Genomic DNA, 13,532 nt, shown 5'->3' with positions numbered 1-13,532 from the left:
AGTTTAAACATTTAGAGTTATATAATCAGTTGCATTATGACATACTTAAAGGGAACAGTTAAACATTTTGGGAAATGTGGTAATTTGCTTTCTTGCCAAAAGTTTGAGACCACTCTCATATCTGTGTGTTAAATACAAAGCTGCTACCAGCAGCCAGTTAGCTTAGCATAGCATAAAGACTAGAAACATGAGGAAACAGCTGGCCTGCCTCTGTCCAAAGCTACCAGCACAACTAAAGGTCACTTATTAACACCTTATACCTCATATTACAAATTATGGTTTTACATTTATGTCCAGGAGTCAAATGAGTCTCTACAGATTAAACAAACAAGATTCAGTCTGTTAATTTGTGAGCTTAAGAGCCAGGTTAGCTGTTTCCATCTGCTAGCATTAGCCCTAAGTTTAATGAACAGACATGAAAGTGGTTTTGAACTTCTCACCTTCATACCACGTTTTTATATAAATGGAATAATTAGATCAAATGAAAATGGAGCAAACACAGAATCTCTGTGGACAGAAATGGCTGATTTGAGTGAAATCCCTTCTCTGAACAAGATCCAGGTCACACACCGTCAGATTGATGCTAACCTGTTCTCTCCTCCGACATTAAGGTGTTACCAGAGGCAGCACCCAGTGGGCACAACGCTGATCTAAATGCCAGCACCAGCGGAAGCACAGCTGCCACCTCCCCGGTGTGCCATGAGGAGGTGGAGATGCGGGCAGCTCTGCAGTTTCTCATGCGCCACATGGTGAAGCGGGCAGTGATGCGCTCGCCCATCAAACGGGCCCTGGGCCTGGCAGACCTGGAGAGAGCACAGGCCATGATCTACAAACTGGTGGTGAATGGGCTGTTGGAGGAGCCCAATGGGGGAAAGGTCAAGCCAGGTGAGAATATGTGGAGATTTGAATAAGAGGGATTCAGTTTACAGTGAAATAAACTGTAGAATAAAGTCGTTATTATCACTTAGATCCTCTCTGTATAAATATACTGTAGACAACAGGCTTCAGCGTTGTCAGCTCTGTCTGTCTTTTCATGTCCCTCAGGAGTTAGAAGTGAACCAGAGGGCGAGGGGGAAGCCACAGAGGGTGAGCAGTTGGCACAGACCCCGGTCACCACCAGCCCCTCTGCCTCCAGCACCACCTCTTTCATGAGCTCCTCGCTGGAGGACACCACCACTGCCACCACACCTGTCACAGACACAGAGACCGTCCCTGCGTCGGAGTCTCCGGGGGTCATGCCTCTCAGCCTCCTCAGGTCAGAACAGAGGGCTGCACATATTGTCAGTCAGCTGTCATAACTGAGTCGCTTTGTTCTCCATGTATGATGAAACTGAGATGATTATTTTAATGCTTCTCTCTGTTTTTACAGGCAAATGTTCTCCAGCTACCCGACCACCACCCTGGTCCCAACCCGCCGAGCCCAGACTCCTCCGGTGTCGTCTCTGCCGACCTCTCCCTCGGATGAAGTCGGCCGCCGGCAGAGTCTCACCTCCCCTGACTCCCAGCCCAGCAGACCTCAAAACAGAACAGGTACCTGTAAGTATGCCAGATTGCCTTGCATGTGAATATCACTGTTGTGCTGTTGAGAAGCTTTGATGACAAACTAAGGAAAGCTGTAAAACTTTGAGCTTGTTGACTTGACCCATGTTTTTTATGCTCTTAAAGGTCCCACACAGTCTAAAGGTAGATGTCTATGTGTTTTTGAATATAAAGCAGGTCTAGGTTCTATATGAATACTGTGAAAGTAAATCTGAAATCTGCTATGTTTTCTTTGACCACTCAGAAAACAGTCAGCCAATCAGAAGAGAGGCTCAGATCCTCTCTTCTGATTGGCTGACTGACCTGTTGTTACCAGAGCTCCAGAGAGAAGCCTGAGAGAGGAGATGTAAAACTACACTGAGATGGTTTTTGGTTCTTAAAACCACAAATATATCTTCTGATGGAGATCAACACTTGAGATATATATATGGGACTTTTAAAGGCATATTCAAACCTACCTCCCAGATTTCTTAACTACTTCACTAACGATGGCTGTTGTTTGCTGCAGCTCTGTCAGACCCCAGCAGCAGGCTGTCAACGTCTCCCCCTCCTCCTGCCATTGCTGTGCCCCTGCTGGAGATGGGCTTCTCCCTGCGCCAGATCACCAAAGCTCTGGAGGCCACTGGTTAGTTTCCCTCAGCTCGCCTGTACAGATAGTTGCACTTGTATCGCCTTTAATTCTGTGCATTTAGCTGAATTGGTCTCCAGAGCAACACAAGTTAGACAGACAGCAACAAAACTACGCAATAAAATAGGAACCACGTCATGATTGTGGAATGTAATTTGTGCATGTTTAATGACTGTGAATATTGTGGTATGACTGTCACTTTGTGGTACATTGAGGAGTCCATTGTGTCTTCCTACTGTCTCCAGGTGCTCGAGGAGAGGCAGACGCTCAGAACATCACGGTACTGGCCATGTGGATGATAGAACATCCAGGCACAGAGGAAGAGCATGATGAGCCCAACACCAGAGGCAGCGGTGTGGGTGGTGATGGGTCTGACACCTCCTGTCCTGGTGCCACAGCTTCGGCTGGAGGCAAATCTCTGGACAGGAGCTCGTACCTGTGCTCCCCTGGAGACATAGCCAGTGCAGACGCTTCAGAAATGGAGGAGGGATTCAGTGAGAGGTAGGAAGTCTCACGTAGGTTACCCATAATCCCAATCTGAATAGAGTGAAACTGAAGTAGATCGAGTGTCGATCACAGCCATGACAGCAGGATGTTGAAGTATTCTGAAAACGTTTTGTTCTCCTTTGAGTTTGTTGGACAGACAGAGTTGTGATTTGGTGCTTTGATGTTCACCAAGTGGTTGATTTTGTAAATAAGTCTGGTGTAGGGACAGATGTGTTCTTCATCACACCTCGAGTTGTGTGCACCAGGAAATCCTCCACAATCTGCTCCACATCCATCTTCTCTGCTCGTTCATTCTTAGTGCAGAACTTAAAGCTTTCAAACACCGAGCTGAATGAGCTCTGCAGTCACAACAGGGATCATCAGAGGCAGAAACAGGTGGTGCACACCTAACTGATGGTAGAAGTGAACATCACAGCTGAAGGATCCACCCTCAGTATTTTAGCCAGACCCAGCATGCACCTGTGCGTCACACAACATGGCAGGAGTGTTTGATTTGGGACACTGGCCGTGGTCGCCGGGTGGTGAATCAAATCAGCAGCTTCTTCTCTGCTGCAGCTGCTGATTTGAGTCTTTTTATTTGTTGTGTTTTCTCTCTCCAATGATTTCAACTTTAATATAGAGAAGTAAAATACTTGAGTTAAAAAATATTACAGTACTGATTTTTAAAATTACTCCAAAAAGTTTAAGTACACAAAAATGACTTTGTTGCAGTAACAAGAGGACATGTAACTTTGTTCTTACACCCTTGGTAATATTCACATGTAAAAACAAAGTTATTTGTCTACTTCTTAGTCCTGAGGGTCTGGAGCAAGACAGTGCATCAGCCTCTGGCAGTGTTGCTCTCAGAGGACGCTCAGCTGTCGGTAGGAAACACCGCTTTGACCTGGCTGCACGAACACTGTTAGCCCGCGCTGGTGAGAATTTTCTACTAAGACATCTTTCTACCTTTCTTCACACTTGGTCTAAACAAAGGGCAGACTCACGTCTCACTTAATCACCTCATCTTAAACCTTCCTGTCCTTCTCAGCTGGACTGTACCGCTCAGTGCAGGCTCACCACAGTCAGTCTCGCCGGGAGGTCTCATCCCTCCAACAGCAGCAAGACCCTGCTGCCCTTTACGACTTCAACCTGGACGAAGAGCTGGAGATGGACCTGGATGAGGAGACCATGGAGGCCATGTTCGGCCAGGACCTTGCCAGTGACACCGACATTCTGGGAATGTGGATCCCGGAGGTACTGGACTGGCCAACATGGGTGTGTGTGACTTTATGCTACGGTCAGAGGGCTGCCATCACCATCCTGCTCTGTATATGCCCTGCATTACCTCCCCTTCACAGTGAACTCATGTGTGCACGCTCAGGTTCATGAGACAGTCTCACCTGTTCAGCTGCATTTCTCCTGACAGGTCACTCACCCCAATAATCTGACTGGCATGAAGTGAAAGACTAAACTCTTACTTTAGATGCTTATAAATGGCTGCTGCTTCAAATTCATGCAAAGCTGTCATTAACTCACACTTCTAACATAAGATTGCATGAATGCTTCACTGCTGTTCTGAAGCCTAACAACATCGTCTTGTGTGTGTTGTGTCAATTCATGTTTCATCTTCATGAACGTGAATGTTTGTGTGTCTGTGTGTCATCGTACCTCGCAGCACGTGTGTGAGACAGACGATCGAGACGAGGTGGTGGTGTGCGAGTTGTGCGAGGCCAACGTGGCCAACTTCAATCAGCACATGAAGAAGAGCCACCCGGGCTGCGGCCGCAGCGCCAACCGGCAGGGTTACCGCAGCAACGGCTCCTACGTGGACGGCTGGTTCGGAGGAGAGTGTGGCAGCGGAAATCCTTACTACCTGCTGTGTGGAAGCTGCAGAGAGAAGTACCTGGCCATCAAGAGCAAGGCCAAAGTCCCTATTGTGGAGAGGTGAGCGCACGTGAGACAGAGACTGAGCACGGACGTGTGGTGTTGAATCATGTTAAGGCAGCTGAACTGTTAGATACTGAACTGCTTTACTTGTTACCTGTAACCTCAGACTTAACACGGTTAACACTGTACTCTTAGCTCTCTGTGTGTTTTCCAATTTAAAATTTGATTTCAATTTTGAAATTTTTTTGCATTAGACACAGAGCAATGGCAAAATGTTTTTTACACTCCTTTGTTTTATTACAATTTTAGAGGGAGGTAGCTCTGTGGATCATTGTTTTGAGTCAAAATCTCATTAAAGAATTACCAGTTTTTGCCACGTACCTCTGTACATGGACTGTGGGATACTGGTGTTATATTAGGCAGCCTGAATTATGACTGTGCTGTTTTGAATTATCTTATTTAAAGGTTGAAGTAAAACTGATCAATTCTCGTGTTATTTTATTCTGTGGTGTGTTTTCAGATATAAGGGACAAGCTCCTGACCTCCTGGGCAAGCAGGACAGTGTCTATGAAGGTAACACCTGATGATGATGATGATGATGATGATGATGATGATGATTATTTGAAGCTCAATGAGATGTATTTATTGTTTCTGGCACTCACACATCTGACTACACTTTTATATAATGTTTTTCTTAAATAAAGTAAATACAACACATTTGCACAACACCACAATTACTATTTAGGTTTTTCCTGTTTAAGTTCATGAAATAAAAAGTAACTGTGCATTAACAACAAACTTTTTTATGAAACTCTATGTTTGTTCTTTGATTCTATAATGTGTGTGTTTGTGGGTCCCTCTGCAGAGGACTGGGACATGCTGGATGTTGATGAAGATGAGAAGCTGACAGGGGAGGAAGAATTTGAGCTTCTGGCCGGCCCGTTGGGTCTGAGTGAGCGCAGGATCGTCCCGGAGGCCGTCCAGTTCCCTGACAGCGACCCACTCGGAGCCACCGTAGCTATGGTGACGGCCACCAATAGTATGGAGGAGACCCTGCTGCAGATCGGTGAGGAGGGGGTTCATCATCTCATTCCTGCCTCAGCTTCATATAGTTGTTTGTTTTGTGTCTAAAACCATTTTTATCACATGAAATAGGAATAAACTGAGAGTGTGTTTGTGTCCAGGCTGTCAGACCTCAGTGGATAAGAGTTCGTCGGGCAGAGTGACCCTCGGGGAGCAGGCGGCAGCTCTGCAGAACCCACATGACCGAGTGATGGCGCTGAGGAGGGTGACAGCTGCAGCCCAGGTGCTGCTGGCCAGGACCATGGTGATGAGAGCCCTGTCCCTGCTGTCTGTCAGGTAGGGGCTTGCATTTTGTTTTTTCTTTTCTAGTTTATTCTTCAATTATTTGACACAAACAGTTGACAACTCTGGAAATGATATTTTTTACAGGTTAAATCTTTCCATAACCCAACAGACTTCAGGTTATGTGGGATAAAAAAAAACAACCATTTGTTCTATCAGTGGAAGCATGAGAGGAAACACATTCTGAACAAACTCATTAGTCATGAAGGTGAAGTTACTGTGTTGGATTTCTGACTTTGGCTCCCTCTGGTGGTGGAATGAAACAAATTCAGACTAACAACACAGTTTCATAAAAATTCAACACAAAGTGACACAAATAATGACACAAATGATGAAACCATAGACACAACAGGAATTTACAGAAACAGATATACCGTTTTTATTAATTAAATTATTCACAATTAGTACAGAATTATTTTATATTACACCTTTACCCTTGTTTTTAGTCACTATTTTGAATTAAGGGAGCTTTTATAATCCCAAAATATTTGGTGCATTTCAGTCTCATGGATGAAAACATTTATTTCAATGTTTTAAAGTATTTTTAAAATTCACTTGACAGTTGTATTTGTCTCTTATGTAATACATGATTTCCCTCACAGCGGCTCGAGCTGCAGCCTCGCAGCAGGTCTGGAGTCTCTCGGTTTGACTGACATCAGGACTCTGGTCAGACTGATGTGTCTGGCAGCAGCGGGCCGAGCCGGTCTTTCCACCAGTCCCACGGCAGGCTCCGGTCACGCTGAGAGGCCACGTGGGGCCGCCAAGGCGAGCAAACCCATCTCCTGCCTGGCTTACCTCAGCACAGCAGTGGGCTGCCTGGCCTCCAACAGTCCCAACGCTGCCAAGCTGCTGGTGCAGCTCTGCACTCAGGTACCCCCCCTCAGCCTTCATCTTGTCCCATATCATAGATTTATTGAACTCAATTCTGAGATCTGAAGTTCAGTTTAACTTCAACGCTGTGTAACCTCAGACCTGCTGATCTGTAACATCAACTGTAATAATGATGCTGTTTTCTGTCCAGAACCTGATCTCTGCAGCTACAGGCATGAACTTGACCACAGTGGACGACCCCATCCAGAGGAAGTTCCTTCCCAGCTTCCTGCGCGGCGTGGCCGAGGAGAACAAGCTTATCACCTCACCCAACTTCGTGGTCACCCAGGCTCTGGTGGCTCTGCTGGCGGATAAAGGGGCCAGACTCAGACCTGCTTATGACAAGGCTGATATGGAGAAAAGAGGTTTGTAGACACAGAGGAGAAGGAGATAAAGATAAGATGTTGTCCAATCAGTCATTGTTTCTGTGTATTTTTTAAATCTCATTGGCTGTTATTATTTTTCAGAATCATAATGTTTCATATTGGTATTTTAAAGTAAATAGATGCTGGAAACGACTTGTGTGAGCTGTTACTTTAACTTTCTTCTTATATTTTCCAAAAATATTTGAAGTTTACCAATTAAGAATAATTGAACATACTGAATTAATGATTAAGATAATTGATTGGACATATTTTAATCTATAAAAATGTGTCAGAATGATGATCCCGTGGCCTTTGTTGCTTGTAATTTAACTTCAATCTCAGCAGCAAGTTGCATAATTGAATTCAGGGGGAAGTGGTTCTGTCCTCAATGTCACATGTTTCTCTCTAACCAGCTTTAATGTCAAGGGAATGATTTGTAATGTGTTTTTTTGCTGGCTTAGATATTAATCATCTCATAATAATTAGCATGTATCTGTGTGGTTGACGTAGTAATGGCAGTAAAGTCATCATTAAATTCATCATTAAGCTTCCATGCACACAGGGGTCATGCTTGTTCTCTCTCTGTTCACTGGGATCACCTTTTTGTTATTCTGTGCTTTTTTGTGTTTTTCTTTGTCTTTTTCATTTGTGTCCCTTCTCTCACTCACCTGGGCTGCCTTGTCACCTTGTGTTCCGTGTCGAGCAGGTCTAATTGCGCATTTATATGCCCATCCTTCCCATAATCCCTCCGCTGTAGGCCCTCTGGAGCTGGCCAATGCGCTGGCAGCCTGTTGCCTGTCCTCAAGGCTCTCCTCACAGCACCGCCAGTGGGCTGCTCAGCAGCTGGTCCGCACACTGGCCGCCCACGACCGCGACAACAACCAGAGCCGTCCGCAGACCTTTGCCGACATGGCAGGGGACCTGCGGAAGTGCTCCTTCATCAAGCTGGAGGCTCACCAGAGCAGGGTTAGCAGTGTTCCTCGTCATGTTAACAACCCTAAAGTCTTTTAAAACCCTAAAAATGTATCTAACAGTGATAGTTTGTGTGGTTCCTGCCTCTCGCTTTGGTTTTTAAAGTCTCTCTCTATTTGACTCAGGTCATCACATGTGGCTGGTGCAGTAAGAAAGGCCTGTTGGCCACCAGTGGCAACGATGGGACAGTCAGGGTGTGGAATGTAACCAAGAGCCAGTACACACTCCAGCAGACCTGCATCTTCAATAAAGAGTAAGTCTTTCGGAAAAAACAGAAACGGTCCATGTCCTGTGTTCTACCCTCAGAAACCTCAGTGTTATATTGTGCATCTTCATCAGTTAATGACAAGTCTTCAATGGAGGCATGTGGGTATAATTTTGATGTTTTTCTGCAGATACAGTTGTGTGTGTCTTATGACTGTTAAAGTTGCAATAATCAATATCAGTTTGTTTGAACGAAGAAAATGTGTAATATGAATGAGGTTGATCGTAGCGTGAAGTTTAGTGGACCCACAGTGAATTATCACCCCACTCAATAGTTTTCCTTTAGTTCCATTGTATTTGTGAAAAATGACACAAATACAATGGAAATCCATTGTGCTGATTAAACCCAATTCTGTAACAGACATGCTTCAAGATAGCAACACACCCCAAATTAAAAAATTACAGTTTCACACACTCTCACACTCTCTCTCACTCACTCACTCACTCACTCACTCACTCACTCACTCACACACACACACACACACACACACACACACACACACACACACACACACACACACAATCTCACAATCTCACACACACAATCTCACACACACACACACACAATCTCACACACACACACAATCACACACACACACACACACACACACAAAATTGAACTAAAGCTCATTAACCCTGTTTCTACCGTCAGTGTTTCACTACCTGCTCAGCAGCAAACAGCAGAGACACAGTTAGTGACTCGCTGGAGAAAGTGGAGCTGCTACAGAGCCAGATATTTTTCTAAGGATTGGTTTAGTTAAAAACAACACTACAGGAGAGTGAATATTGGACTAAGTTCATCAGACAGACACAAACTCTGCTGCTAATTAATGCTAATACTGCTCCAGGTCAACTGGATGTGTAAACACTGCGTTATGTGTATTGTTGTCCGTTCTCTATAACAACTTCACAAGATGATAATATTTGAACATTTCAGAGGTTGTGTCAACAGCTTTAACTTTGTCTCACCTGTGTTTATCCTGTGTGTTTTCTCATCAGTGACGGGTCCTCGGAGGAGGGCCTATCAGGCCTGGGGTCTCCCAGTGATCCCTGCATGTCTCCTCTGGCCTGGAGTGTCACTGGAAAATATCTGGCCTCCGCCATGGAGAAAATGGTCAACATCTGGCAAGTTAATGGTAACTACTTAGTTTTTACTCTGGAGTATTCATTCGTGTTTTTTATGATACAGTATTTCAGTGATTAACTCCAGTTGTTTTGAGAAACAGTTGGAGTTATAAAATGCGTTGTGTGGCTCAGCTCGTATTATTGTGTGTGAGGTCCACAGAATATGAATGAGAGGGTATTAAGATTTTATGGCCCCCATTAAAAATAGATATGCCGGGGGACTGGATGTGGTCCAGTCATCACTTCCTGCCTCCCACCACACCCTGCAGCATGCACCATCTGTCCTTGGCCACTTTCAATCGCCTCAAGGATGAAAGTCCACAGTCACATTCCTGGAAGCTTTCATGAGCACATTTTATCTTGAGCCATTTACATGTGACTGTGTCTTTATTTTCACAAACAAATGAAACACATCTTTTCTGCAGGCATCGTTGTATAATTAGTTCAAGAAATGTTTAAACTGTTAAAACCACTTATAATGGAAACAGTGTAAACACACATTCTTATGGTAATATAATTACCATGGTAACTGTGAGCTCCTTTCTCCTCTAAGGTGGTAAGGGCCTTTTGGACATGCAGCCTCACTGGGTGTCAGCTCTGGCTTGGCCTAAAGAGGAGGCAGAGTCCTTATGGTGCGGGGAACCCAAGGACATGCTGCTGGTGGGTCGGATGGATGGATCCCTGGGCCTCATTGAAGTGCTGGATACGGCCACTATGCACCGCACCGAGCTGGAGCACTGCTACAGGAAAGACGGTAGGAAGTCAGCGCTCTTTGTTTTTCTGTTGAGTGAGTTTTGACTGTATTTTGTGAACGGCAGAATTCCTGCCAGGTCGTCAGTAGTTTACAGATTTTTGATAATCTTTTATCTTCCCTCAGTGGCAGTGATGCACATTGCCTGGTACAGTGAAGACAAGCCCTTTGCTGTGGGCTACGCAGATGGAAAGCTGCTGATTGGATCCAAAGAGCCCTTAGAAAAGGGAGCCATTGTGGTCATTGATGCACACAAGGTAAACTAGAAACACTTCTAATCTATATCTGGAATAGAATAAAATAAACCAGATTATCTGTAGTTTTCCAGCCAAAATTCCTCTCATCACTGAGTCTGGTTGTTGTTTTCCCAGGAGTCAATCACCAGTATGAAGTGGAGTCCTACCGGTCAGATCCTGCTCACCTGTGCCAAAGAGGAGACGGTGAAGCTGTGGGCCAGCCCTGGCCCTCGCTCTGACTCAGGCTCTGGCTCTGGCTGGCGCTGCCTGCAGAGTCTTAGACACCCGTCCATGGTTAACGGTGTGGCCTGGTGCAGCCTGACCGGACGTGGGCCTAAGCCCCTCAGCATGTTCGCCATGTAAGTTGTTCTGTAATACTCGGCCAGACCATGGTTGACCTTTTTTTTTTTTTAATCCAACATTTAATGAGGTGTTCTGACTTTTTCTGAAATGTTTGGTTCTTTCCTGCGGTCGGTTGGTTTTCATGTGTTTTTCAGATGCTGCCAGAATGGCCTGGTCTCGGTCTGGACCGTTCCTCAGGACATCTCCAACTTCCTAGAATCCTGTTGCTCTGACTCAGAGGGATGGTGGGACAATGAAGCTAAATCGAAATTCGTGGTACTTTTATTCATTTCATAAATAAATACTCTCAGTTTGAATGAAGTGAGATGTAACTTAGCGTTGTAAGATACTTGCAGTTATTCAGGGTATTTGTTGCTTTTTACTCTTTAATTCTGATCATACATTTAGATTTATATCAGTTTATGAATCTGTGATTCTTTCAGCACATTCACAGAGTCATAGGAGACATGTTATAACCTTTTTACACCAAAATTAGCGAGTTTTTTTTAACCTCTGAAAAAGGCAATTGACTCCTTTTACACTGTGAGCTGAGTTTGCCTGAGAGGACACACACACACACACACACACACACACACACACACATACACACACACACACACACACACACACACACACACACAAGCAGAGCTTCTAGCTGCTGTGCAGACTTCAAAAACAGATCCACAGCGTCTCATCCCCAGGTTGATGCTCCTGTGTTGGAGCTTCTGTGAGAGACACTTCGATCGATGATTGTGCGTTTTTGAAACTTATTTCAGGGCTGCACTCTCTCTTTCATCCCCAAGCGCAGTGTAGCTGTGGTGTTTCAGGTGCTCGGCAGGTGGCGAGTGTGTTTACAGTGTTAGTGCTCTGAAAGAAAATTGTTCAGTGTTGTGTTTACATCAGTGCTGATCACAGCTGGAGTCGATAAACATCCCTATCTGCTGAGTCATTTGACCCAGGTGTGAATGCCAATCATACCATTTTCCATTGGTGACAAAAGATGGATGTTAGTGGTTTTTTAGTCAGTGGAAAATGGATCTAAAATTTAATTTTTGACCGATTCACCCCTTCCCCTGACGAGCTGTCACTGTGGTTGTGTTGCAGTCTTCCCGGTGGTCAGAAGATGGAGCGAAGTGCGTTTTCCAGCTGAAGGGCCACATCACTCCAGTCAGAACGCTGGCCTTCAGCCCTGATGGTCTGGCCCTGGCATCTGGAGGAGTGGGAGGCCTCATGAACATCTGGTCCCTGCGGGTAGGAAATACACCCACACAGCATATATGTCACATAGATACACAGACGTAAGTGTGGAACACATGATATAAAAAAACACAGAGGTGAGAAGAACAAAGGATTCATCACATCCTCGTCCTCCCAGCAGTTAGAGATCTCGCCGCTGTTTACAGTGACGCTGAATACCTTCCCACTGGAGTCACTGTGCTTCTGTGTGTCCATGTTCAACAGGACGGGTCGGTGCTCCAGACAGTTGTAGCTGGTTCAGGGGCGATCCAGAACATTGTCTGGATCCCAGATGTGGGTGTTGCTGTCTGCTCCAACAGGTCAAAGGTAAAATGTCTCACCTCAATGAGACTTTATTTGTATAGGACTTTTCATACAATGAAATGTAGCACAAAGTGCTTTACATAGACGATGAACAATAAAACAGCAAATAATGAATAAATAAATAATGTTCCCTGAAATAGACTAAGATCTAGTTAAAAGCCGTATTAAAAAGGTAAGTCTTAAGTTTGCTTTTAAAAGGATCAACACTGTGCAGCCCTCAGGTCTTGATCACCTGATTCATATGTTTCCATGATTCACTTAAGTACTTATTTATTCCCTGGTCTGTTTCATTTCCAGGATGTGCTGGTTGTGAACTGCTCCAGAGAGTTCATGGCGTCCAACCATGTGCTGGCCACTTGCCGCACAGCGCTGAAGAAGCAGGGCGTGGTCGGCCTCAACATGGCGCCCTGCATGAGGGCCTTCCTGGAGAGACTGCCTGTGATGCTGCAGGAGCAGTACGCCTACGAGAAGGTACCAGGACATTTTATATGCGCTCACATTAATGAACCACCAGTTAAATCATCCGCTCTTTAATAGACTAATACTCTCTATCATACAGAGGATCAGGAGACTTTCATTACTTTGTTTTTACAGAAATACCCATAAACATTTTATTTGAGACCATTTCACGCATCACTTTGTTCATCAGACAGATGTTGTAAACAACATCAATGAAATCAATTTATATTCTCAGCTTAATTCAAAGCCAGAGGAATCTGTTTTGGTACATCACATAAATTCTATGTTTGTATGTCTGTTCAGTCTAAGGTCCCATCCAGAGTCTTGTTGTTGTGTTGCCACAGGTCATGACGGACTCGTTTTGAGCTCCGACCACATAATGTGTCATCACAGAGGTTTTTTTTTGAGGCAGATGAAGAGAGTGAACTGTGAGGTGCAGGAATAACGACTGAATCTGTGGCTGCTGGTTAATTGTTGGAGCATCGAGCTGCTGCCAGTGTTTCTGTTAACTAACTCTTTGCCTGTCCTCAGGTTGCTTTTGGATCAGGTCTCTTTATTTAATGAAAATCATTAATGTGGGTGGGGTTTTCACATGTGGATCTGTCCTGTGAGGATCTCTAGACCCTCAGAATTAAAGAAAGCAGGTGCATCAGTGCATCACTGTCGTTGCTGATGTTGACTTT

At 44.8% G+C, this 13,532-nt stretch overlaps 1 protein-coding gene across 8 annotated transcripts in view; it reads left to right on the top strand.

The window, feature by feature from the left end:
* herc1 (HECT and RLD domain containing E3 ubiquitin protein ligase family member 1) overlaps positions 1 to 13,532 on the top strand; it is a 61,072-nt gene that overhangs the window by 31,220 nt on the left and 16,320 nt on the right. For 4 of the 8 annotated variants that reach the window (XM_071489702.1, XM_071489696.1, XM_071489701.1 and 1 more), the window contains exons 39-61: positions 612 to 885; positions 1,045 to 1,255; positions 1,370 to 1,536; positions 2,048 to 2,164; positions 2,413 to 2,668; positions 3,467 to 3,588; positions 3,702 to 3,928; positions 4,329 to 4,597; positions 5,061 to 5,113; positions 5,406 to 5,606; positions 5,725 to 5,899; positions 6,508 to 6,775; positions 6,927 to 7,140; positions 7,847 to 8,106; positions 8,238 to 8,365; positions 9,376 to 9,512; positions 10,055 to 10,255; positions 10,379 to 10,509; positions 10,624 to 10,847; positions 10,986 to 11,106; positions 11,935 to 12,081; positions 12,292 to 12,393; positions 12,688 to 12,861. In XM_071489702.1, coding sequence (XP_071345803.1) covers positions 612 to 885; positions 1,045 to 1,255; positions 1,370 to 1,536; positions 2,048 to 2,164; positions 2,413 to 2,668; positions 3,467 to 3,588; positions 3,702 to 3,928; positions 4,329 to 4,597; positions 5,061 to 5,113; positions 5,406 to 5,606; positions 5,725 to 5,899; positions 6,508 to 6,775; positions 6,927 to 7,140; positions 7,847 to 8,106; positions 8,238 to 8,365; positions 9,376 to 9,512; positions 10,055 to 10,255; positions 10,379 to 10,509; positions 10,624 to 10,847; positions 10,986 to 11,106; positions 11,935 to 12,081; positions 12,292 to 12,393; positions 12,688 to 12,861 — 4,179 coding nt within the window. The remainder of the gene's footprint in view (positions 1 to 611; positions 886 to 1,044; positions 1,256 to 1,369; positions 1,537 to 2,047; positions 2,165 to 2,412; positions 2,669 to 3,466; positions 3,589 to 3,701; positions 3,929 to 4,328; positions 4,598 to 5,060; positions 5,114 to 5,405; positions 5,607 to 5,724; positions 5,900 to 6,507; positions 6,776 to 6,926; positions 7,141 to 7,846; positions 8,107 to 8,237; positions 8,366 to 9,375; positions 9,513 to 10,054; positions 10,256 to 10,378; positions 10,510 to 10,623; positions 10,848 to 10,985; positions 11,107 to 11,934; positions 12,082 to 12,291; positions 12,394 to 12,687; positions 12,862 to 13,532) is intronic. The other 4 variants (XM_071489699.1, XM_071489700.1, XM_071489705.1 and 1 more) reach the window with 4 other exon arrangements.

The sequence above is a fragment of the Trachinotus anak genome, unplaced genomic scaffold (assembly GCF_046630095.1).
Source record: "Trachinotus anak isolate AG129_WGS33_773 ecotype Australia unplaced genomic scaffold, CSIRO_AGI_Tana_v1 ptg000011l, whole genome shotgun sequence".
Classification (NCBI taxonomy): domain Eukaryota; kingdom Metazoa; phylum Chordata; class Actinopteri; order Carangiformes; family Carangidae; genus Trachinotus; species Trachinotus anak.
This window is presented reverse-complemented; position numbering and strand designations above follow the sequence as displayed.